Raw genomic sequence first — 22,608 nt, 5'->3', positions numbered from 1 at the left:
TGAATTTACAAGTGTTTATATAAAACATTAAAGATGTTACACAAATGATTTTGGAGCATAACGCAACATAGCCTATTCAATGTTGAAATTAAATTATTAAAATCAGACAACAATACGACATATTTGTTTAAAATAATGTTTTAAAAAGTTTTTACAAATCAGGTTTAATATTTTATAGAATACACTTTTTGGACCACAACGTATCAAATATATGATTAAAATAATAAACTGAAGGAGCCTGCACCACATCCTCTGTCTCCCATCCGCAGCTCTTGCATCGACTCCCCGGCCTGTTGCTGTACAGGCTGTTCCCTCGCCCGCCGAGTCGCTCCCAATAACGTTTCCACCTTTCATATCCCAGAAGAGCTGGTTGAACGGCTAGCGCTACACCCGCAATTTTGCGAGAAAACCAGGGATTACATACAACGATGTCTGAAGAGGTTGAGGGAACACGAACTGCGGAGGAAAAGCAGGTAAATTACAAGTGCAAAAATGCAAATTTAACCAGTTAGCCTGCGCTGCTAGCACGTCGAATCTTGTGAATTAGCACACGGCTAGCAGTAAGCTAGTTAGCTAATGACATGAACGAGGCTAACCGCCAAGGAATGAGCTAATAGCTCCTAGCATATATTGGTAAACTAAAACAAAAGCCCTGCTGTTTCGGAGTCAATAGCATATCTGAAATGGGTTCATATGTAGCTTAAGTGAACTAGCAAGATTCATGCTAGTGCAAACACCAGTTGGAGTTGTACCTTATGGCGGCCCTTGGATATTTTGAAATATAAATGGTACGTTAGCTATGCTAGCTGTATTTGGTACCATAATATCACTGCCGATTCATGAATCATTTATGTCGTATGCATTTTTAACAACAGTGTTTCTCCTATTTTATGAGCTGAGTGGAGCATTTGCCATCCATACACTCTACTCTTCTCTGCAGGAAATGGAGGACACAGTAATCAGTCCTGAGAAGGCAGAGGAGGCCAAGCTGAAGGCCAGGTATCCTAACCTGGCAGCCAAGCCTGGTGGCTCTGACTTACTGAGGAAGAGACTTCAGAAGGGGGTGCGTTTCTTATGTAAACCTGGTTAGTTCTTTGCTGAGTAAATACCAATACTAATATTCTCACTTTATATATTTTTGTTTTCCCCAGCCAAAGTATTTTGACTCTGGTGACTACAACATGGCAAAGGCAAAGATGAAGAATAAACAGCTTCCATCAGCCCCAACGGAGAAGACCGAGATCACAGGGGGGCACATCCCAACACCTCAGGATCTGCCTCAAAGAAAGACATCAATCGTGGCCAGCAAACTGGCTGGTTAATGGGTTTTATCTTTACCGTTATGTTATCATTCCAACCCCCACTTTATATCTTTTTGGTTTATTTTTGTTTATGTTCACCTTTTTATATGTATTCTCTAAGAACAAGTAATGAACCAAGCCAAATTCTTGAGAAAAATGGCCACTGGATTGCCAGTGAGCTAAGTCCAACAAAAAGTTAAAGCTGCAAATCCTTCTCAAGATCTTAAAAATACTGAATAGTGATTGATGACAACAAAATATTATAAATATGAGTGGAAGTTAATGCTATCTTATACATTTTCACTTTTTAAGGATATATACCTCCATACAAATTGCCTGTCTAACAGCAGCTAAAGAGCAGCAGAGGAATCTTAATCCGCCATGTAACTGATCATCACAGGCAAACATACTAGTCACCACCACAGACCATTGGCATTGATGTACTCAAAAAGTAGAAGTGTAATTCACAGATATGTATTTCAGTTTCAAATGGTTTTGACTATTCTACTGCTCGTATGGAGGCACATATTTCACATAAATAGTGAAAAGTGGTGAAATCCTGCTTTTTTTTTTTGTTTCTAACCCGTGGTTGTTTCCCTTCCTCTCTCTGTGAAGCCGTTCGATTCTGTGCTTTCCAAGTACTGAAGATTGGATCACACATGCTTTGTAGCCAGTTGTATTTAATTCATTTTAGTGACATTGGTTTGCAATGACTGCTGCTGGTCTCCATCTCATCCTGACATCTAAAATGGCCTTAAAAGTAATGAATCGTTGTTCCTCTTGAGCAATATTTGCTCCCTCAGTGAGAATCTTAGTTATGAATTTTGCCTGAAATGTCTGTCACTGTCTGACTGGAATCGCTTAGGATTTTATGGAAAGAAACTCCCATGACATGTCTGGAGTGTGCATGTGCATTTACTGTGCAGTCACACTGTGCCATTTGTTTTGTAAATAAAATAGTTTTGCATAATATGTTACAAGTACACTTATTCAATTGAATGTTTCCTTGCTTTTATGTTTGCCCTCAAATGTTGCTAATACTACCTGCACTAAAAGTAGCCCAGTTTGTGGTGTACTCACCTAAGATTAGAAACAACTTACATGGTTTGGTATTTTCATTATATTTACTGAAATATGAATCACTAAAATTGAGGAACATGTGTGAATAAATTCAACTAAGTAACCACAATGGATGCTTGATTAATGTCAATGTAAGTGAGTTAATTGTGTTGAGACTACTGCAGAACATATACCTAACACATGCAGTCATTTACAACGTTATATGGTTGATACCTTGACCAATGACTACCAGTTTTATTGTGGAGGCAAACTCCCATTCACTTGTGTGACCTCAGGTCTAACCTTTTATGTAAAGCCTTACCCTGCCAAGTATAGATAAAAACGTAAGTATATTTTAATCTGCAAGTGGCGTAAAATAAATTTCAGATGAAATGAAACCAAGTCTTCTTATTGTAGTTTATTACATATTAGTGATGGTCAGTTACTGAAATCATCTTAAATACAATACTATATATGTTTGATGTAAACTGCTAGTTATATGCAAGCAAAATAAACTAGTTGGCTTCAACGCACGCCGCCGTGTGTCCCATAACAATCCCTTTTTAGATGTATATCTGTAAAGTTACCCTTCTTACATTATGACCAAAATAAGAGAGCTATTAGGCCTCATGGTGGGATTTTCCATCCCATGGCAGTAATGTTTACACCACCTGAGCCTTATCCTCGGTTCACTCAGCAGAGTTACTGCAACCGTCGCCTGTTTACACAAATAAAACTAAACAATTTCAATGTGACACGAACCAACTACAGAGAGATCACAAGAACCACCAAGAGGTGTTTAACAAAAACAAACACACACCATTACCATGAAACATCGAGCAGGAGGCACAGAAAGGGGCAAAAGTACCACATACAAAAAGATGACTACAAAAACAACTAAACAACTAAAAAATGACACACACAAACTTGATTTAAAATGACTATTAAGAGACAGAAAATAACAGTCAAAAGATTAAAAACAACTACAATCTGTGTGTCCTGCTACTGTGGAGGAGAGTTGATGGGGCCTTTTTCTCCCCATCACTGTGCCCCCCGGGGGGCCCATTGTTTCAAAATCTACCCATGCCAACAGTTGCCAAGAGCGTGTTGGCCGCTAGGTGGCGGGAAACACGCACGAGAGCAAAACGTGTCAGGGCACGCGCAGCTGACAGCAGACATTTGACTGTCCTCCGGCGAGAGCAGCAGCTATGAGAGCAGCTCGGAGAAGTTAACTTTTCCTGCTCCGGGAGTCAGTGAAATGTTGTTTCTTTTATCTGCGGGCAGAGGACGTTTCTGAGGACTCACTGAGGGACTTGTGAGACATGGCAGCCTCTGAACTTTACGCGAAGGTAGGAACAGTTTTTCTGACTCATTCAACGTTTTCCTCTTGCTAATGTCATGCTAGTCCAAAATGTAAATAAAAACGTTTCTTTGAATAACGTTAGTTTATTCGCGTTAATTAGTCAGGGCTGTTTACAGAACAGTTTTTAGCCTTTTGATAACCAAATGTATTGCTTTTACAGAGGTGGGAATTAACTAAGTACATTTACCCAAGTACTGTACTTAAGTACACATTTGAGCTACTTTTTCCTTATGCTACTTTGTACTTCTACTCCACTACATTTAGAAGATAAATCCTGTAAGCTTTAGTTTATTTTAACAAAATGCATCTCTAAAAATTAAACTTGGACAAAGTCTTAGAAGTCACAAAAGAGTCAAATTATTTTAATATTTTACAAAAAGTAAATCTGATATTTTTCTACAACACTAATATGCTACTTGATGCAACACTATTATTTATAAATGTCACATATGTACACATACTTTATATAAAAGCTATTTTCCTGCACAATGATTACTTTTATATTTAAAGTACGTTTTGCTGACAATTCTTTTGCATTATTACTTTGACTTGTAGTGAAGTATTTTTACCATAATGTTGGTATTTTTACACAAGTAAAGCATTTGAATACTTCTTCCACCACTGACTTTATATCTGCCTGCCACTTAAAATGCCCCGTGCCCATCCATTTTATTTGCATGACTGCTGTCTGCTGACTTAAAGTTTGCCATCCTGCTTTTCTCCTGAGCTACAAGTCATCGCTGTTTTTCTGTAGCTTTGTAAAAATGACTGTTTGACTGTAATGTTAAGTGGTTGAATGGCTCTGACCCTTATCCCCTCCACTGTGTCCATCAGTATGCCCGTGTGTGGCTGCCAGATGCAGGAGAAGTGTGGAAGTCAGCAGAGCTTATCAAAGATTACACTCCTGGCGACCTGAAGCTGGCTCTGCAGCTGGAGGATGGCACGGTGAGACAGGAAAACACACGCACGCACGCACGCACGCACGCACGCACACACACACACACACACGCACGCACACACACACACACGGTCACACATACACAGTTGAGGCATTGAGGTGGAAATCGGTGTGATATTCTGTCAGAAAGCCATGAGCACATTTCTCTGCAAGAGCACTGTAATAGAGACTCATAACTCTCTGTGCTGTGGGATTATTTGAGGCAGCTGTGGTGTTTGGTTAGCGCTTATAAATACTTAGGCAAGACAAAGACATTCTGCCTCTGTATGCAACAACACAACACCTTGAATACAGGAAGCCAGGGTAATGTACTGGGTCTAAAATAAGTCAACTGATTGACCAACAGTTCGTTTTTACACTCTGTTCACTCGGGCTTTGCTACCTGAAGCTGTGAGGTCGAGTTTGGGCATGCTCTCCAGGTATGTAAATAAGGCCAAAGCATTATCATGAGCGAACATGAACAAGCCAAGCACAGTGTTTGCAGGTTAGCTTTTACCATGAAGTGCAACTGATGCTAAGATTTGATTGCTTAACCATCTATTTTTACTTTGTTTTGTCTTTTCTTTTTCTTAAGTCTCATACTGTGGGTACTCATAGCTTCCTTCTTGTGTCTTTCTAGGAGGTGGAACACAAAATAAATCCCAAAACCAATGACCTGCCACCACTGAGAAACCCTAACATCCTGGTGGGCGAAAATGACCTCACAGCTCTCAGCTACCTGCATGAGCCTGCAGTGCTACACAACCTCAAAGTGCGCTTTATCGACTCCAAGACGATTTACACATACTGTGGTAACTAGCTTCATCTCCTTTGAGTCACACTATCAATGTCACTGCAGACTTTGAAACCCTGCTCACTGTACGCTCTGAGATAATCTACAGTACATCATGCTGATTATTGTGGCTCAGGCTGCTCTTAAAGGAACACACACTTTATTAATTTGAATCCATGTAAGATAACATATTCATATTACCTTTGTGGTATTTAGGAATCGTCCTCGTTGCCATCAATCCGTATGAGAGCCTTCCCATCTATGAAGAGGACATCATCAATGCCTACTGTGGGCAGAACATGGGAGACATGGACCCCCATATATTTGCAGTGGCAGAGGAAGCATACAAACAGATGGCCAGGTTTTGTTACCTTCAAATAAATAATAATTTACATCTCAAAGTGAATTAAATGTTACTTTCCCTCTATGCTGATACCCTCCGTCTGTATGCCATCACATCTTTTCACACAGAGATGAAAGAAACCAGTCCATCATAGTGAGTGGTGAGTCTGGAGCTGGCAAAACTGTCTCTGCTAAGTATGCTATGCGCTACTTTGCCACAGTCAGCTGCTCTTCGGGCGAGGCAAACATTGAGGAGAGAGTCCTAGCCTCCAACCCTATCATGGAGGTGAATCACACAACAGGGAAATATGACAACAATTATAAAATGACCCAAGTTTCTGAAAGCCTTTTGTCTGTTTCCTCAGGCTCTTGGGAATGCCAAGACAACAAGGAATGACAACAGCAGTCGCTTTGGGAAGTACATTGAGATTGGGTTTGACAAGAAGCATCGCATTATTGGGGCCAACATGAGAACCTACTTACTGGAGAAGTCTAGAGTTGTGTTTCAGGTAATTTTCATTGGTATGCTATCATGTGACCACCGTCTGAATGTGGCCTTCCATATCTTTCCATTTGCTGTGTTTCTCCTTAATTGATTTCAAACAGTGTCATGTGAATGTCACATTTCAACATGTCTATATCTTAGCAACGTAATATCAACAATCATAAACAACACTCCCTTTAGCCTGCCTGACCCTTCACTCAGAAAGATGGCAACATACTTGGTTTTGTGAACTATTTAAAAGAGACATCATCTTGGGCATGGATATGTGCTTGCAGTTTATCGATGCGCCTTTAACTGAAAGAAATATACATTTTCCTTAATATGTTTGCAATACATCTGTGATTTACTTGATTCCTCTTTTGTATCCCTTGCACTACTTTTAGGCCCAAGAAGAGCGGAACTACCATATCTTCTACCAGCTGTGCGCCTCTGCACATTTTCCCGAGTTCAAAGCCTTCCAGTTAGGTATAAGTCACTCAAATATCAGTTGTCATTTAAGCCAGATTTAAAAAAAAAAGGATCCATCTTGTAAATATTTAATTTAAAATGTGATATGATTTCTGTTTGAAGGTTGTGCAGACGACTTCCACTTCACTAACCAGGGCCAGAGCCCAGTCATTGATGGAATGGATGATGCCAAAGGCATGAGTAAAACCAGGAGGGCTTTCTCACGGTTAGGTGAGTGCTTGTTGCCTTTCAATGAGGTTTGCATTTATCATGTATACCAGGTGGGTCAAACTCAATTTCATCGCGGGCCACATCAGCATTATGGTTGCACTCAAAGGGCCGGCTGTAACTTCAAGACTATATAAAAATACATATATAAATATTTAATCAATATAAACGTATGTATTATATTACATTATTGCCTCTGCATTGGATTATTATCTGATAACTTCCTAAATAACTACATCTGAAAGCAGAAGTCTAGGGCAAATAATTGCAAGTCTCTTCAGTGAGAATGTCACAAAATGATTTAAAAAAAAAAGCCAAATTCAACATTTTTAAAAAAGTTACATTTTGAGGAAAAAAAGTCAAAAGTCAAATTCTAACAAATAAAAGACACATTTTGAAGCAAAAAAGTCAAATTCTCAACAAATAAAAATCTAATTTGAGATGCATTGTGGGACATGTAGTTTATGGGCAACGTGCTTCTGTCAAGTGGCATGTAACCGTATAATAAACGTTATTCTTTTATATTTAATTATATTCTTTGCAAGCTCTTGCGGGGCCACATAAAATGAAGTCGCGGTCCGGATTTGGCCTTGAGTTTGACACCCCTGATGTATACAAAATTGACAAACATTGTTTTTGTATCTGGATTACCTTACATGATCTGTCTTTTTGTTGTTGTTTTATTGTTGTTTGTTTCTTTGTAGGAATCAGTGAAAGTGATCAAATGTCAATTTACCAAATTCTGGCTGCTATTCTCCATCTTAGCAATGTGGAGGTGAAGGATCAGTCGGCAGACAAAAGCAGCATCTTGGTAAACACTGATTTCCTCGAAATACAACACTAGTATTTGGTGTTTTTTCTATTCGATTGTTGTATTGAGGATGTTAACATTTGTACCCGTCTAAGAGCTTTATTGTGAATGTATTTTCAGCTGGACAATGTCCACCTGATGGTGTTTTGTGAGTTGATGGGGGTGCCCAGTGAAGAGATGGCCCACTGGTTATGTCACTGGAAACTCAAGACGACCACAGAAACATATGTGAAGTCTGTCTCCAAAATGAATGCGGTGAATGGCCGAGATGCCCTCGCCAAACACATCTATGCCAGAATCTTCAGCTGGATTGTGGGCAGTATTAACAATGCCTTGAGGTCTACAGCAAAACAACACTCCTTCATCGGTGTGCTCGACATTTACGGGTTTGTTTTTTTCCCCAGGTTTGTGGCGTTTTCATTTTTTCGCTGGATTGTCAGAGCTCTTAATGTAAAACAATGTTTTCCCCTCAGGTTTGAAACGTTTGATATCAACAGCTTTGAACAGTTCTGCATCAATTATGCCAACGAGAAGCTTCAACAACAGTTCAACCTGGTATGTGTATCCTCTTGCTCAACACATTCATTTTGTCCTCGGAACATTCCCGTAAATCCTTTCCCTCCTCCAGCATGTCTTCAAACTGGAGCAAGAGGAGTACATGAAAGAGGAGATCCCTTGGACACTGATTGACTTTGACGACAACCAGCCCTGTATTGATCTCATTGAGGCAAAGCTGGGTGTTCTGGACCTCCTGGATGAAGAGTGCAAGGTAAAATGCCAGTTTTATTATTTATTTTCATGTCGAGCTACTTTCCACAGGACAAATCTCCACCGTGTTCTTTTGGGAAGTTATGAGTAAGGCCAAGATGACTAACTCATGTGTCAGCCCTTCCTGTTTCCATAGATGCCCAAAGGCTCTGACGACTCATGGGCCCAGAAACTGTACAACACACTCCTGAAGCAGAATGCTCACTTTGATAAACCCAGGTTATCAAACCGAGCTTTCATCATCCTCCACTTTGCAGACAAGGTAATAAAGCGCTGTATATCTCCTGCTGAGTTGGCATTACGTCCAAGTGGTCAGTGGATGGATGCATGACTCATGTGTGACATTGTAATAACTTCTGCAGAGCATCCAAAGTCAACTGTGGCATTACATGAGCTTTGACAAAGATACCATTTCATGCCTTTACAATAAGTGTTCGATGATTCTATTTATTATAGCATTACAAATCCGTCCACTTTAAACTTTGAACGATGAATATGACCTTTACTTTGAAACGACACCTATTTCCTATTGCCAAGGTGGAGTACCAATGTGAGGGTTTCCTGGAGAAAAACAAGGACACGGTCAACGCGGAGCATATCAATGTGCTGAAAAAGAGCCAGGTGAAATGTTTATTAATAGTTCATTATAGTTTCACTTCCTGGTTCTTTTCAATCAGTCTATTTACGGACGTTGCAGGGATTCAATGTCACCACCCCACATTTTAAAGCAAATGTGTATTTTGTATTGCATGTTCCTTCCTGGGCACACACCCTAGAATTGTTCAACCACAACTATTGGAGGAAATACACCCACTTTTGAATCTCGGAATGAAAACACTGCCACCTGCTGTCCAATGAAAGGATTGTATTTTTGCAACTTTAATCTCTGAACAATAATGTTTTTAGGTTGACTGGCTGCGGAAGCTGTTTGAGGATGACCAGAAGGCAACAAGTTCAACAAAGAAGCGAAGTGGTGTCTCTGGAAGAGCTGGTCCGACTCCGAGGGATAACAAGAAGACCGTTGGACTGCAGGTATGAACATAAAGAGCAGATGACATGATGTTGGAAGGAGTGCGAAAAGACTAGCTTAAAGGTGGGGTATAATTCACTTCAGAAACACTTTTTGTTATATTCCATGGAATGCTCTTAACATTCCACTAGCAATGAATATCTTAAGTGCTTTGACAACAAATTTCATCTGCGAAGCCGTGGCGCTGTAAAAAGCACGACCAATCATTTTAGCCGGCCCGGCTAAAGTAACTTGATGGCCTCCCTGCCTGTCAGCCTTCCATCTGTGCACAAACTTATCTCGTGCCCTCATTGGTCATGTGCGCGTTCGTGTGTGTTGGAGGAGGGGCTCTGTGAGGAAGTCTGAAGGAAGTGGCAGATTTTTTCCGGTTGTGTACTTTCAAATTCTAGCGCACTCGAGCTGGTTTCTCCATTCTTACCTACCCTACCTTTAATACAAACAAATTATGAAGTAAAATGATTTCATATATTGCTTCCACAGCTGGTCAGATCTAAATGCCTTTCAAAAAAATATATGACTCTGAAAATCTGATAATAGAGATTTAATCTGAATGTTTCACCACACTTTTTACATTTCCCTTATTTCCACATTGTGTATAAAGGATTTATTCTTTTCTTTTGACTTAGTTTCGGCAGTCTCTTCAACTGCTGATGGACACACTAAATGCCACGACTCCTCACTATGTGCGCTGCATCAAGCCTAATGACGACAAATCTCCATTCATGTGAGGATGATTTCACTCTTCTGTTTATATCTGCAGTAGCACAGAAAGAAGCGCAGATGAAGGGGTAGTACTCTTATTTTGAAAAACATTTGTTTTTGTGTTGCTTATCCTGAATGAAGCATGGACCCTGTGAGGGCCGTTCAGCAGCTTCGGGCATGTGGCATCCTCGAAACAATCCGGATATCAGCAGCAGGCTTCCCATCGAGGTAGAATTTCAACGGCATCTGGTACAGAGCACAGGGCCAAGTGCAGTTTATACATGTGTATAACATTCACCTTTCAAAAGAATCCATCAAATGTGCTTGTTTGTATGAATGCTGCAGATGGACCTATCAGGAATTCTTTAGTCGTTATCGGGTCCTGATGAAGCAAAAGGATGTGCTCTCTGACAGAAAACAAACCTGCAGAAATCTCCTGGAAAAACTAATAAAGGTATGTTTGAGTTTGAGCAAACTAAATATTGGAGCTCTTACAGACCCAATAAAACAATACATATTATATTTGCTAATGTATCTTTTGTTTGTTTCCTAGGACCAAGAGAAGTATCAGTTTGGCAAAAACAAGATCTTCTTCCGGGCTGGTCAGGTGGCGTACCTGGAGAAGCTTCGTTTTGACAAGCTACGTAATGCTTGTGTTCGCATCCAGAAGACTATCCGCTGCTGGCTCGCTCGCAAAAAGTACCTGAGGATGAAGCAATCTGCTCTGACCATACAGAGACATGTCCGGGGTCACCAGGCACGCTGGTGAGTGGAGACATTCAACAAAAGCAGAATAAGAGCTGATGGTAGGCTCAGTTTCTAGCTGATCCATCATGTTTCTTACACTTGTTTTCCACTCCCAGTTATGTGAAGTTTTTGCGAAGAACCAGAGCAGCTGTTGTCATTCAGCGTAATGTGCGTATGTGGGCGACCAGGAGAAGCTACCAGCAGCAGCGCTCTGCAGCCATCACTATTCAGTGCATCTTGAGGGCCTACATGGCTAGGAAGCAGTACTTTAAGGTAACCCTGAGCTTAAGGAACTGGATATGGTGTCCTTTCACACTGTTTGTACTTTGATGTAAGGCTTTAAAGTCAAAATAAGATCTTAATGACATAAGGAGGCAATGTCAACATCAGCCTCAATTTGCCTTTTCAGTTTAGCTTAATCATTAACTAAATCCTACTAATGGAGACCTTATAACCCTTTTTTACACTTTTAAATTATATTTGGTTTTGACATAACATGTATATATTTCTTTCACAGTTGATGTATGAACAAAAAGCGGTTATCATCCAGAAATGGGTGAAAGGCTGGCTGGTTAGACGGCGTTACCGACGTGCCCTGGCAGCCATCGTGCTGCTGCAGAGCTGTGTGCGTCGCCTGAGGGCCAAGAAGGAGTTAAAGAAGCTGAAGGTGGAGGCCCGCTCTGTGGAGCGCATCAAGAAGCTCAACAGTGGCATGGAGAATAAGATTATGCAGTTGCAGCACAAGATAAACGAGCAGGTGAGTAGTGACTGTGTGGGTGTTTAGTTTAGTCTTTGGTAAGTCCTTCATTCTGGGATCTGGTGGAAGAAAAAAAAATGGAGGCTGAATAGACATTGGGTCATTGGGAGTGGTGGCATCACATGCACAACATGTGTTTGTTTCCCCCCCGCAGCAAAAAGAAAACAGAGAGCTCAGTGAGAGGCTGACTGTTATGCAGAAGACTCAGACCACTGAGAGAGAGAAGCAGAGCAGAGACATTGAAAACCTACGCAGATCAGAGCAGGAGGCCAAAAGCAAGGCAGCGACGCTTCCCTCGCTCCTGGAGCAGCTCTCCTTCCTCCAGCACCAGCTGGAAGACACAAGCAGAGAGAACACACAGCTCACAGAGCAGACCCAGGTCTACAAGGAGCACACACAACAGGTATGTGTCCTTCCTCTGAACTTATCCAAACTGACTGGTAACTTCAATACCATTTTCTACATGGCAGCACTTTTTGTTAAATATCTGCATTTCCAGAGTTCATGGTTTAAAGGTAGCCCTTTGGCGTCTGATGAACTTTAGTAGTTCATTGTTTCCTACTCTGTTCAGTGTCCAGAACCTCAAAGAACATGATTGAAATGATTATTAAAAGAAACTAAGATAAGATGGTTTTCCCTCCTCTCCCAATCAGATGGTAGAAGACCTTAATAGGAAGAACACTCTGTTGAGCAGCGAGAAAGATGAACTGAACCAAATACTCCTGGAACAAACCAATCAGCTAACAGGTACCGAGCAATTTGCCTCAACCATCCTCACACTCTCATTAACGGCTGCATTAACAATGAATGGATGAATACGACTGTTTGGTTTCAGAAATCAAAACCAACGTCGAGAATGCAGACCAGCTGGAGAAGGACTTGACTGAAGAGCGCTCTCGCTACCAAAGTCTTCTGAGCGAACACCTGGATCTGGAAGAGCGGCACCGAGACCTGACGGAGGAGCTGGACCTCAACATTGTGAGGAACTCTTCACTTGCTGCCACATTGCTGACATGACAACAAATAGTTGGTCTATGGATTTAATCAACATGGCAATTTCACATTGGTCTCACACAATTGAGTTCAGTAGTCATGAAAAAACATAATATGGTCTGACTATCTTGTGCTTCTTAACGTTTTTTTTTTATTTGTTTAAATACTTAAGCAGAGTTCGAGCAAATGTAGTCACACCAGGACAGACTCCAACTACAGCAGCAACTCATCTGGGTTCGGTCAGAGCTTAGGCTCCACTGAGGGAGAGGACAGCCCAATCACACCAGAGGTAATGTTGAAAACTACACAATGTCAAGACACAGTATCAGAATGATGTTGAAAGAAATACAATGTAAATGTTTGAGTGTCCAAAGCTCCCCCCCCCGAGAGCTAAAAGCTGCCTGTATAACATGTTATATGTTGACAAGAATACCAGCTGTGGTGTGAACACAGTTGCAACACATTCCAGTTTTCACAATGGACAAATTGGTGTCGTCTACAGAAAACGGCTTTACTGACGTGACGTGTCAGTCACAATGTTTGGTATAAATCAGGGTTATTCAATGGGCGGCCCGCGGGCCAAATCCGGCCCCGGGGTGATATTTACTGGCCCTTTGAGTATAATATTAAAAAGTGATCACATTTTTTGTTTGTTTTGGGCCAGAGTGGCTTTATTCCAGAGAGGGCGCTACATTGAGAGATAGAGGGGAAGACATTGCCTAAACACTTTGGCAGGCTCGGGTTTCGAACCCACCTACTAGCTACTGTAGTGACAACTCCTGTCATTGATTGCATCTCTGCGTGAATGATTAGATAATTCCACCTAAATGAAATGAAATGATGTTGATGGTTAAATCAGCTTCACATGTAGGCCTACTGAGTTCTGAACCTGCCATTGAGATCTAGAAAGGCCTTGGGGCGATGTTGTTGGATTGAATTAAACACAATATATGCACTCCACTATGCTGTTGTAGTATTTACTGCATCTGAAGCTCTTAATATGATTGCTCATATTTCAAGCCATCTTTTCCCCGGCCCCTTGCTTTGGATCATTTTCACTAACCGGCCCCCGTTCCAAACTAATTGAATAGCCCTGAATGATCACTGTGAATAATTAGATTACAAGGTTTCTGTTTACAAAACAATATAAACGTATTCCTTGGAACAGCTGTGGGACTTTCTTTGTCTGCTCTTGTCTGTGTTATACTCCTATTAGTGCAGCATTGTAGTTAGTTTGTGAAGAGATTCCTCACCCCATGCTTTCTGTGTTGTGTTGGCAGGAGACCCCGGCAGCGGTAGACTTGCCGGTCCTGCTGAAGTTCCAGAGAAGAGTGAAGGAACTGGAGCAGGAAAAGCACTCTCTGTGGCAGCAGCTGGACAAGGGAGAAGAAGCCCAGCAAGAAAAGGCCAAAGTATGGAATGAAAAAATAACCTTGTTTCTTAATGGTGTTATTCTGCTATTCACCAATAAGCTAGGGGTCATTTTGTGGCTTGATATTTGTTGGATTTGTGTGTATTTTGTTCTAAAAGGAGGTGGAGGTGCAGAGAACTGTTGGCCGAGCAGAACTGGATTTGGAAACACTAAAGGTAGGACTTATTCAAAGTTCAGGACAACACAATAACGTCCCAGGAGTTATTTCCATTGTGGTTGTTGTGGTGTAGTTATATTTTGAAGAGGTCTTCAATGCATGTGCATTTAATAAATATAAATTAATAATAATTATTAAAAATACATTTAAAAAAAAAAAAAAAAAAAGATCGGAGATGGCGATAAAAAAGGCAGTACTCCAGGTGTACCATGTCCCATTTGTTTACTTGTGTCAAGGTATTGGCTAATAGCAATACAGACATGGTGTAACCAATCAGAGAGCTACTACAGAAAGCCTAGGGCTCATGGGAAACAAGGTTGGTTGTCAGAGTTACGTGCACACGTGTAAGGATGTCACGATGTTGTTGAAGAGTAAATAAAACTACCTTTGAATACAAATGAACTGTATCCGCCAACAGTTCATTTGACAACTTGTTCATGGAGATAGTATGGCTTTACTAGGAAGTAAAAGCAGGAAACATCACAGGTGCATGTAGATAGCTCTCTTCCAACATCCCATGAAGAAGATGTCCACAAAGAGCCATGACGATAGTATTCCTAAAAACTTTTTCTATTCTAAATGTAAGGTGAAAAGAGACAAACGTTTTGGGATGTTTGACTGTTTCTCTAAATGTCTTAGCGGCAAGAACTGGAGTCTGACAACAAGAAGTTGAAGCAGGATCTGAATGAGCTGCGGAATTCTCTGACCAATGAGAACAGTGATCTGGCGCCCCCTGCTGCTGGCTCTATGTCCTACAACATCCTGCTGGAACAACTCACTTCTTCCAATGAGGAGCTGGATATGCGAAAAGAGGAAGTGCTGCTCCTCCGCTCACATATGGTCCGCCAAGAAGCTCTCAAATACAAGGTGCAAAGTGAATTACATTACATACGTTCTTATTGTTTATTTAGTCTCTTTGTATTTAATGCAACAGACATGTGACGATACCTAAATGACCTTTACCCTGCATCAACTGACCTCTAGGACTCTGCGCTCGGGGAAAGGGTGAATTTGGATCTCAATGACGTTCCCTCATTTCAAGATGTGGACAGGTACGATGTGGCTTCCACTCCAGTTTCAACTCTTCGGGTAGTAGAGTTAAGTGTTGTTAATGAAATGATCTGTTCCTCAGGTCCACTGACATCCACACACTGAATGAAGATGGGGAGCTGTGGCTGGCTTATGAAGGCTTGAAAGAGACCAATAGGTAATCCAATCATATCCTGTAGTTGCATTCAAGAAAGTCCGTGCCACATAGAAGTAAATACAATCTCTCTATCTTACAGGATCGTGGAGTGCCAGATGCAGCTGCAGCACCGTGTTCACAACGAGGAGAACAGGAAGCTGCAGGAGGAGGTGAGCAGGTTGAAGGTTGAAAAGGAGCAACAGCAGAGGCTGCTGGTCCAGAGCCTCCTCCTGCCTGAAGGCGCCCGTATCGATGCCAGTCTGAAGCACGAGATCACACGGCTCACCGATGAGAACCTGGTGAGTGTGCACTCTGGACTGGATCTCTCACCCTGCCTTTCGCTCATATCATGACTGTGTGACATATGATCGCAAAGCAGAGTTCCCCCAGAGTAAACAGCTCTCTGTCTCATCTTGGATCTGTACCTTTGGAAGGGTCGTCTACCCGTTTCCTCTTTTTCAAATGAGATGACATGTTCTGTTCTTCCAGGTACATGTTTTTGATGCATTGCTAAATAATAAATACAGAAGAGAAATGTAATGTTTTTGAAGTGTTTTGATTTAAGACTTTTAAAAATAATTCGCAATGCTGCAATTTTAAGACGTTTTAATTTCACATTTGTATAAGCATGAGCACCGTGTTAAAGTGTCGTACACCCACTTAACCTTCATGTTTAATTCATTTTAGGAACTCATGAAGAAGCAACAGCAACAGAACCAAACCATGCGCCAGCTGAAAAGAGATCTCAAATGTTATATTCAAAAAGTTGAAGATGTTGAAGGTATTCATGTCGACTGTTCTCATACAGCGCATTTTCTAAATAACTCTTGGACGTCATAACCTCTGTGCTTTCTTATAATGTGTCTCTGTGGTTTTTAGCGAGTTCACAGCAAAAGAGTAAGACCGCCGTGATGACTGCTCCTGTCCGAGCGGTGAATATCACCCGCAAGGAGAAAGAGTACCGGGGCATGTTGGAGTACAGGGGGGGCGACGAGAGCCGCCTGCTCAAGAATCTGGTCTCAGGTATGTGAAAGGAAACTATTTTCTGAATGGTTTAAAATTACAGGCTAATGTTTTTCACAGATTTTTTTAAATGTATTTATTCTACTAATTCATCCAAAAAAGAATAAAGTATAGTTCAAACACACAAAGATATTAGTAGAAGCGGGAGGGCTGAAGCATAGCTTATGGGAAGTAGCCCTCCCGTGAATCATCCTAATATAACATTGGCATTATTGCGTCAAAAACGTATAGAAATGAAGGAGTACAAAGAAATAAAGAAAACTGGGGAAAGAATAAATAGAGGTTAGGGAAAAAATAAATAAATGCATATATATATGAAAACGCTATATATTAAAAAAAAAATATATATATATATATATATATATATATGAACTGCATATAAACATTGTGTGCACTTATTTTCAAGTGACTTTTTGTACATTTTTGTATGTTCACACATACACAGAATATACATAAGCACCATATGTTCGGGTGTATAAGTACACAAATGCACTCATATACACCAATACAAATATTACAAGGCAATATCCAGGTCTGAAATAATAATTCAACCGCATAACGATGAAAATAAATAAGAAGGAACAAATAAATACAAAGTAATGTAAACAATATTAAGTAAATAAGATTGAAAACACATTTGTGAATTTTGCTTTCAAATCTTCTCAGACCTGAAGCCACGTGGCGTAGCGGTCAACTTCATTCCTGGCCTTCCGGCTTACATCATCTTCATGTGCGTGCGATATGCAGACAATGTGAATGACGATCAGAGAGTCAGCACGCTGCTCAATTCCACCATCAGCAGCATCAAGGGGGTCATAAAGGTGGGGTATATACCTTTTTGATTGGTGGCAAGAAACTTAAGGGATGCTTTTATTTTGAATTAATTTGTAATCTTCTTCTATAGAGGAAAGGACATGATTTTGAAAGGGTGTCTTTCTGGCTGGCCAACACATGCCGATTAATGCACTGTCTGAAGCAGTACAGTGGAGACGAGGTAAGCCTTTATACTACAGATATATTCACAGCTGTACATTTGCCTTACTTAACCCTGGATGTCTGTACATCCTCTTCATATAGGTGTTCATAACACACAACACTCCTAAGCAGAATGAGCAGTGCCTCGCCAACTTTGAGCTGTCGGAGTACCAGCAGGTCTTTGGTGATCTAGCTATCCAAATCTACCGGCAGCTCATCAAATGCACAGAGAACAACCTGCAGCCCCTGATCGGTGAGAAAGTCTCACAACACGTCAAGTTTCCTTCTCCTTTCCATAACCACATGACATGTATTTGTTCTGTTTCTTATGTGCAGTGGCTAGCATGCTGGAGCACGAAACTATCCAAGGTATTCTGGGCTCCAAACCCACCGGCCTGAGGAAGAGGAGCAGCAGTTCCTCAGAGGCGGCTGTAACCGTGGAGGTCCTGCTGCAGCGCCTCGGCCTCTTCTACACCACCATGTGTCAGCACGGGATGGACTTGGAGCTCATCAAACAGCTGGTCAAGCAGCAGTTCTACATCATCTGTGCGGTCACACTCAACAACCTGCTGCTGCGGAAGGAAATGTGCTCCTGGAGTAAAGGCCTGCAGATCAGGTACTGCACAGAATGCTCATTGGCCTGTCGTTACTTTATTTATGCAACGAGAGAAGTGGGAGGGTTTGGATTGAGGTGTGCTGGTCCTTGTTTCTCAGACACCCAATGGTGAGGTTGTTAATAAATGAGGCTGAACAAAAACATCATGCACAGCGGAGTCAACAACTAAGATCCTGTAAAAAGATAACAGTTATTTGCAGAATCCTTGCTTCCTGGAGAACCATGGGGTAAAAAGCTTTTATGAGTAGGGAAGAGTTCTTTAATGATGCTTAAGAATTTCTCTGGTGTCACAGCACAGATGTCAGGTTTGACTTTGCTCTGCAATACCTCCGTTTTGTCTAAATGTCTCCAATGCCTCTGGCTCCAGGTACAATGTCTGGCAGTTAGAGGAGTGGCTGGCGGAGCGGGAGATGGCCGACTGCGGAGCCAAGGAGACTCTGGAGCCGCTGGTTCAGGCTGCTCAGCTCCTCCAGATCAAGAAGAAGACGGAGGAGGACGCCCAGGCTATCTCTGTCATGTGCACCGCGCTCACCACAGCACAGGTCCTCCATCAGAACATGTTCTGCCTTCTTAATCTGCAGACATGATATGCTGCTAGTGATTTGACCTTTGTGTGTTTCTCTTTGCAGATTGTAAAACTGCTGACCTTGTACACTCCAGTGATTGAGTTTGAAGAGCGAGTGTCATCCACGTTCCTCACAACTCTTAACGTGAGTAGAGGTTGTGTTACTGAACGTTACTTTCACGTTCAGTCATATCTAAATATATTTGTTTTGTCAATTTATTGAACATGTCAGAAACAAAACATACAGCAATAATCATAATATATATATATATATATATTCTTCTTTTTTTCTCACTCATAATAATAATTATAACAAAGTACAAAAAATATATATATAAATACATTCTCAAATAGTCTGTCATGTTCAACAGGGGCAAAAGGAAGCTTAAAAAACAAGTTTCCTCTAACATACATTTTCCTTATAAATAAAATATTAGGTCATCGTCATCAGCGACATGTTTGTCTTGTTAATTTGTTTGTTTGCTTTTTACAAAACAATCAGAAAGAAATTACTTTTACAATTAGTTAGTTTTAGTTTAGTTTTTAGTTTATTTTAGTTTTTTCGAGCGTGTAAAACCAAAGAAAATACAAATGAAACAAAAGATGATACAGACATGATACAGTACTATACAAATGAATGCAATAACAAAACGAAATATTTAATTCAGAATTGAATAATCTGTAGTATCATTGTCTGATATCAATAAACAACAAAGCTTTAGCTAATTACATGTCCGAAAAGGGGTCGGAAGAAGTTTACACTTATTTAATCTGACCCCTTCTCCCTTTTTTTGTTTTGTTTTTTACATCTTAATATATGTTAACATACAATATAAATGTATACTTATAATCTTGAATAATTTATATAATCATTCATATAATATATACAGGCAAGTTAGGAGAATGGTCTCTATATATTTGTATATACATATGTACATACACAAATTCATAGAAACACAAATTCATAAATAGAATACAAAACAAGAATATAAACAGTTATGGTTTAGCAGTTTCATCCCTGAACCTTGAAACACAAAAACTTCTCTTTGTTGTGCGCACCCTAACATTAGTGAATATAAATGAACCACGTAAATAATAATTCCCTTGTCTTTCATTGAACAATATCTGAATATTCCCAGGTAATTGAAAGTTTTTTGCCTTGAACATGATTTGTGCAATTTAGAATTCAACAAGATCTAACAGTTTTAATAATTTTAGCTCTAAGAATAATGGGTTTGTATGATCCCTATAGCCGACATTTTTAATAAGGCTTATTGCTCTTTTTTGTAGAATAAATAGGGATTGTGTTGTAGTTTTATAATTACTGCCCCAAACCTCTGCACAGTAACTTAAATAAGGTAACACCAATGAACAGTAAAGAATGTAGAGGGAATTTTGAACAATAATCTGTTTTGCCTTGTTTAATATTGCAATACTAATGTGGTTTCCAACTCAGTTTCTCATCAATTGTGATTCCAAGGAATGTATGTTCTTTGACTCTCTCAAGGAAAATACCATCTATCTTAATGGATGCTAGTGTATTGCTATTTCCAAATATGGTTAATGTTGTTTTATTCAAGTTCAATGATAACTTATTACTGTTTAGCCATAACTTTATTTTGCATATTTCAGCTGTGATCTCTTCCAATAGTAGCTGTACATTGTCCCCAGAACAAAATATATTAGTGTCATCAGCAAACAAAACAAACTTGAGTACTGTCGATACATTGCATATTTCATTAATTTACATAATAAATAGTTTCGGCCCCAATACTGACCCCTGGGGGACACCGCATGTAATGTCCAAATATGAAGAACAACACTCTCCCAGCTTCAGAAACTGTTGCCTGTTACAAGAACAAATGGGCTTTTACAGGTCCTGTTCCTAACCATTCATGATTTGGCTCCTAAATAATACTTTCAGTTTAGAGAGACCTGTACAATATTTCATATGTTAAGTAAGGCTTTTATAATCTGCTTTTTCTTTTACATTTTAGAACCTTTTGAAAGACAGAGACGAGTCGTCCACTTTGATGATGGACGCCAAGAAGATCTTCTCCGTCTCCCTCCCCTTCACTCCCTCCTCTGTGGCTCTGGAGACCATCCAGATCCCCGCCAGCCTCAATCTGGGCTTCCTCGCCCGCATCTAGACCAGAAACCTCTGAGACTGAATTGTGTTTACGAGAGGAAAAACACCAAAGTCTCTACACGTTGTAATGTCACTGATTACTGCAGAACTGCTGCAGAATTAGACGACTTTGTTTACATGCATCTATGTTATAGCTTTTCAGCACTGCACAGCCAAAGACTCAGAACTGAATCTGCAAGAAAAGTGTTTTTAAGGTCATCTATTGCCACGCCTCATATTGCTAAAACAGGTATTCACAATGTTCCTAATATAAGATATAAGTAAGGACATTTGACAAATCATAAAACATGCAAGTTTGTTGGGATAGATGAATGTATCCTAGGACTGTTTTGATGGACAAATCTTTAAAAAATATAGTCTAACCATGATGTTAAAATTGTATTACATTGGATTTAAATGTTAAAATGTCTGAAGATGAGATTCTGTTTTATTTCTGTAACTTCATATATTTCTGTAACGACTAATATAAAATATGTATTTCACAGTTCTCAATATTGTCTGTAACATCAATGGCTGGCTTTTCAGAAAGATTGTTTTGAAGGGCTTAACAGTACTACACAAAGAGTTTCACTACTTCAGAAGTTGCTTTGGATCTGGTTTGTTCGAAGTTCAAGAAACAACAGGGAGTCCCACATTGAGTTTTTAGAATATTTAAATGATGTTTAAGTATTGTCTTTGTTGACACTAACACAATAACTGTTGTAATGATCAGTAAATACTGTACACGCTAATCCTCATCTATTTGTCGAAAGAAGCTTGAATCCACTTCTTTTTTTAGAGGAAACTGTTTGGGGATGTAGGATCTAGAACATGTATATGCAGTGCAGTGTAACTCTTTTCTCCCAGTCTAAAGTGATATCTGGACCGTACGTGCAGCAAGAGCATGTCATTTTTCCCTTGTTCATCATTGCTCTGTGCTTGTGAATACCTAAAAGTTCGTAACTGATTAATCCATCTTTTAAAAGCTTCAGACTGTGCACACCAGGAATGTGTGTCCTTGTAGAAGTTACAACCCTGGCATTCCCACTGTTTCCTCAACAAGTGCAGTGATATTGTAAAACTCGTATCATAATCATGTCATATTTTCCATTCTTTGCTCAAGTCCTTGTGGTCAAGCTGTGGCTGAAGTGCATCCTCATGGTGAGCTGACAGAGGATCAGCATCCGGTTTCTATTGTCGTCAGAAATCCTTGAAGGAACACTCCCACTCTGTCAGCCGCTGTCACAAGACGAGAGGGCGGAGTCTTCAGTCAAAGTCCGCAGCAGGTGAGCGACTGTCAAACAGGAAGAGAAACAACCGCAGCAGGAGGGACGAGGCCTTCAAAAATAAAAGCATCAGGTTTGTCACTTTTATTAATTATTAATGTTATAGCAGCCTCAATACTGTTCACTTTGTACCTCTCAAAATGAAGCAATGTCTACTTTCAGAGGTCCAAATAGATAAGGGTATCCATTATTTTACAGAAAAACAAAAGAGTAATGAAAAAAGTGATAAACATAAATGTATAACATGTTTCTTCTCCTTGTAGCTCCTCAAATGTGTCTTCCAAACACATTAAGATCAGTTTAATACAGTGAATAGAAATACATGATAAATGTTTGAACATCATCGTCATGTCAGACTTTAATTCCAAATAAATGCAAAAAATACCCAATATTACAAATACACATGGCCTACATACAATTGCACCTGTCAGACAGCCATAAATATGTTTGCTATTTA

The 22,608-nt window shown here is 40.1% G+C and overlaps 2 protein-coding genes across 3 annotated transcripts; both read left to right on the top strand.

The window, feature by feature from the left end:
* Positions 1-263: 263 nt before the first annotated feature.
* On the top strand, positions 264-2,490 carry arpp19b (cAMP-regulated phosphoprotein 19b). Its single transcript, XM_034084671.2, has 3 exons — positions 264-473; positions 941-1,063; positions 1,152-2,490. The coding sequence occupies exons 1-3, from the start codon at positions 429-431 to the stop codon at positions 1,320-1,322; spliced, it is 339 nt and encodes a 112-aa protein (XP_033940562.1). The 5' UTR covers positions 264-428; the 3' UTR covers positions 1,323-2,490.
* Positions 2,491-3,550: 1,060 nt separating this feature from the next.
* On the top strand, positions 3,551-21,505 carry LOC117447747 (unconventional myosin-Va-like). 2 transcript variants are annotated; one of them, XM_034084618.2, is made up of 40 exons: positions 3,551-3,709; positions 4,558-4,668; positions 5,301-5,472; positions 5,670-5,814; positions 5,925-6,081; positions 6,161-6,304; positions 6,684-6,765; positions 6,871-6,978; positions 7,680-7,786; positions 7,907-8,172; positions 8,260-8,341; positions 8,415-8,555; positions 8,691-8,816; positions 9,092-9,175; positions 9,461-9,586; positions 10,211-10,308; positions 10,428-10,514; positions 10,632-10,740; positions 10,840-11,051; positions 11,150-11,306; positions 11,551-11,790; positions 11,945-12,193; positions 12,444-12,537; positions 12,626-12,768; positions 12,959-13,072; positions 14,064-14,195; positions 14,314-14,370; positions 15,012-15,239; positions 15,357-15,424; positions 15,505-15,579; positions 15,659-15,857; positions 16,246-16,339; positions 16,438-16,581; positions 17,248-17,402; positions 17,486-17,575; positions 17,659-17,809; positions 17,893-18,172; positions 18,540-18,714; positions 18,802-18,882; positions 20,735-21,505. In XM_034084618.2, exons 1-40 carry the CDS (start codon positions 3,683-3,685, stop codon positions 20,885-20,887), a joined length of 5,463 nt encoding a protein of 1,820 aa, XP_033940509.1. In that variant the 5' UTR covers positions 3,551-3,682; the 3' UTR covers positions 20,888-21,505. The 2 variants fall into 2 exon arrangements, with proteins under 2 accessions (XP_033940509.1, XP_033940508.1); XM_034084617.2 differs by having other exon boundaries at positions 12,956-13,072.
* Positions 21,506-22,608: the final 1,103 nt, after the last annotated feature.

The sequence above is a fragment of the Pseudochaenichthys georgianus genome, chromosome 6, assembly GCF_902827115.2.
Source record: "Pseudochaenichthys georgianus chromosome 6, fPseGeo1.2, whole genome shotgun sequence".
Taxonomy (NCBI): Eukaryota; Metazoa; Chordata; class Actinopteri; order Perciformes; family Channichthyidae; genus Pseudochaenichthys; species Pseudochaenichthys georgianus.
Note: the sequence above shows the minus strand (reverse complement) of the source record. Positions and strands in the feature narration are given on the sequence as shown.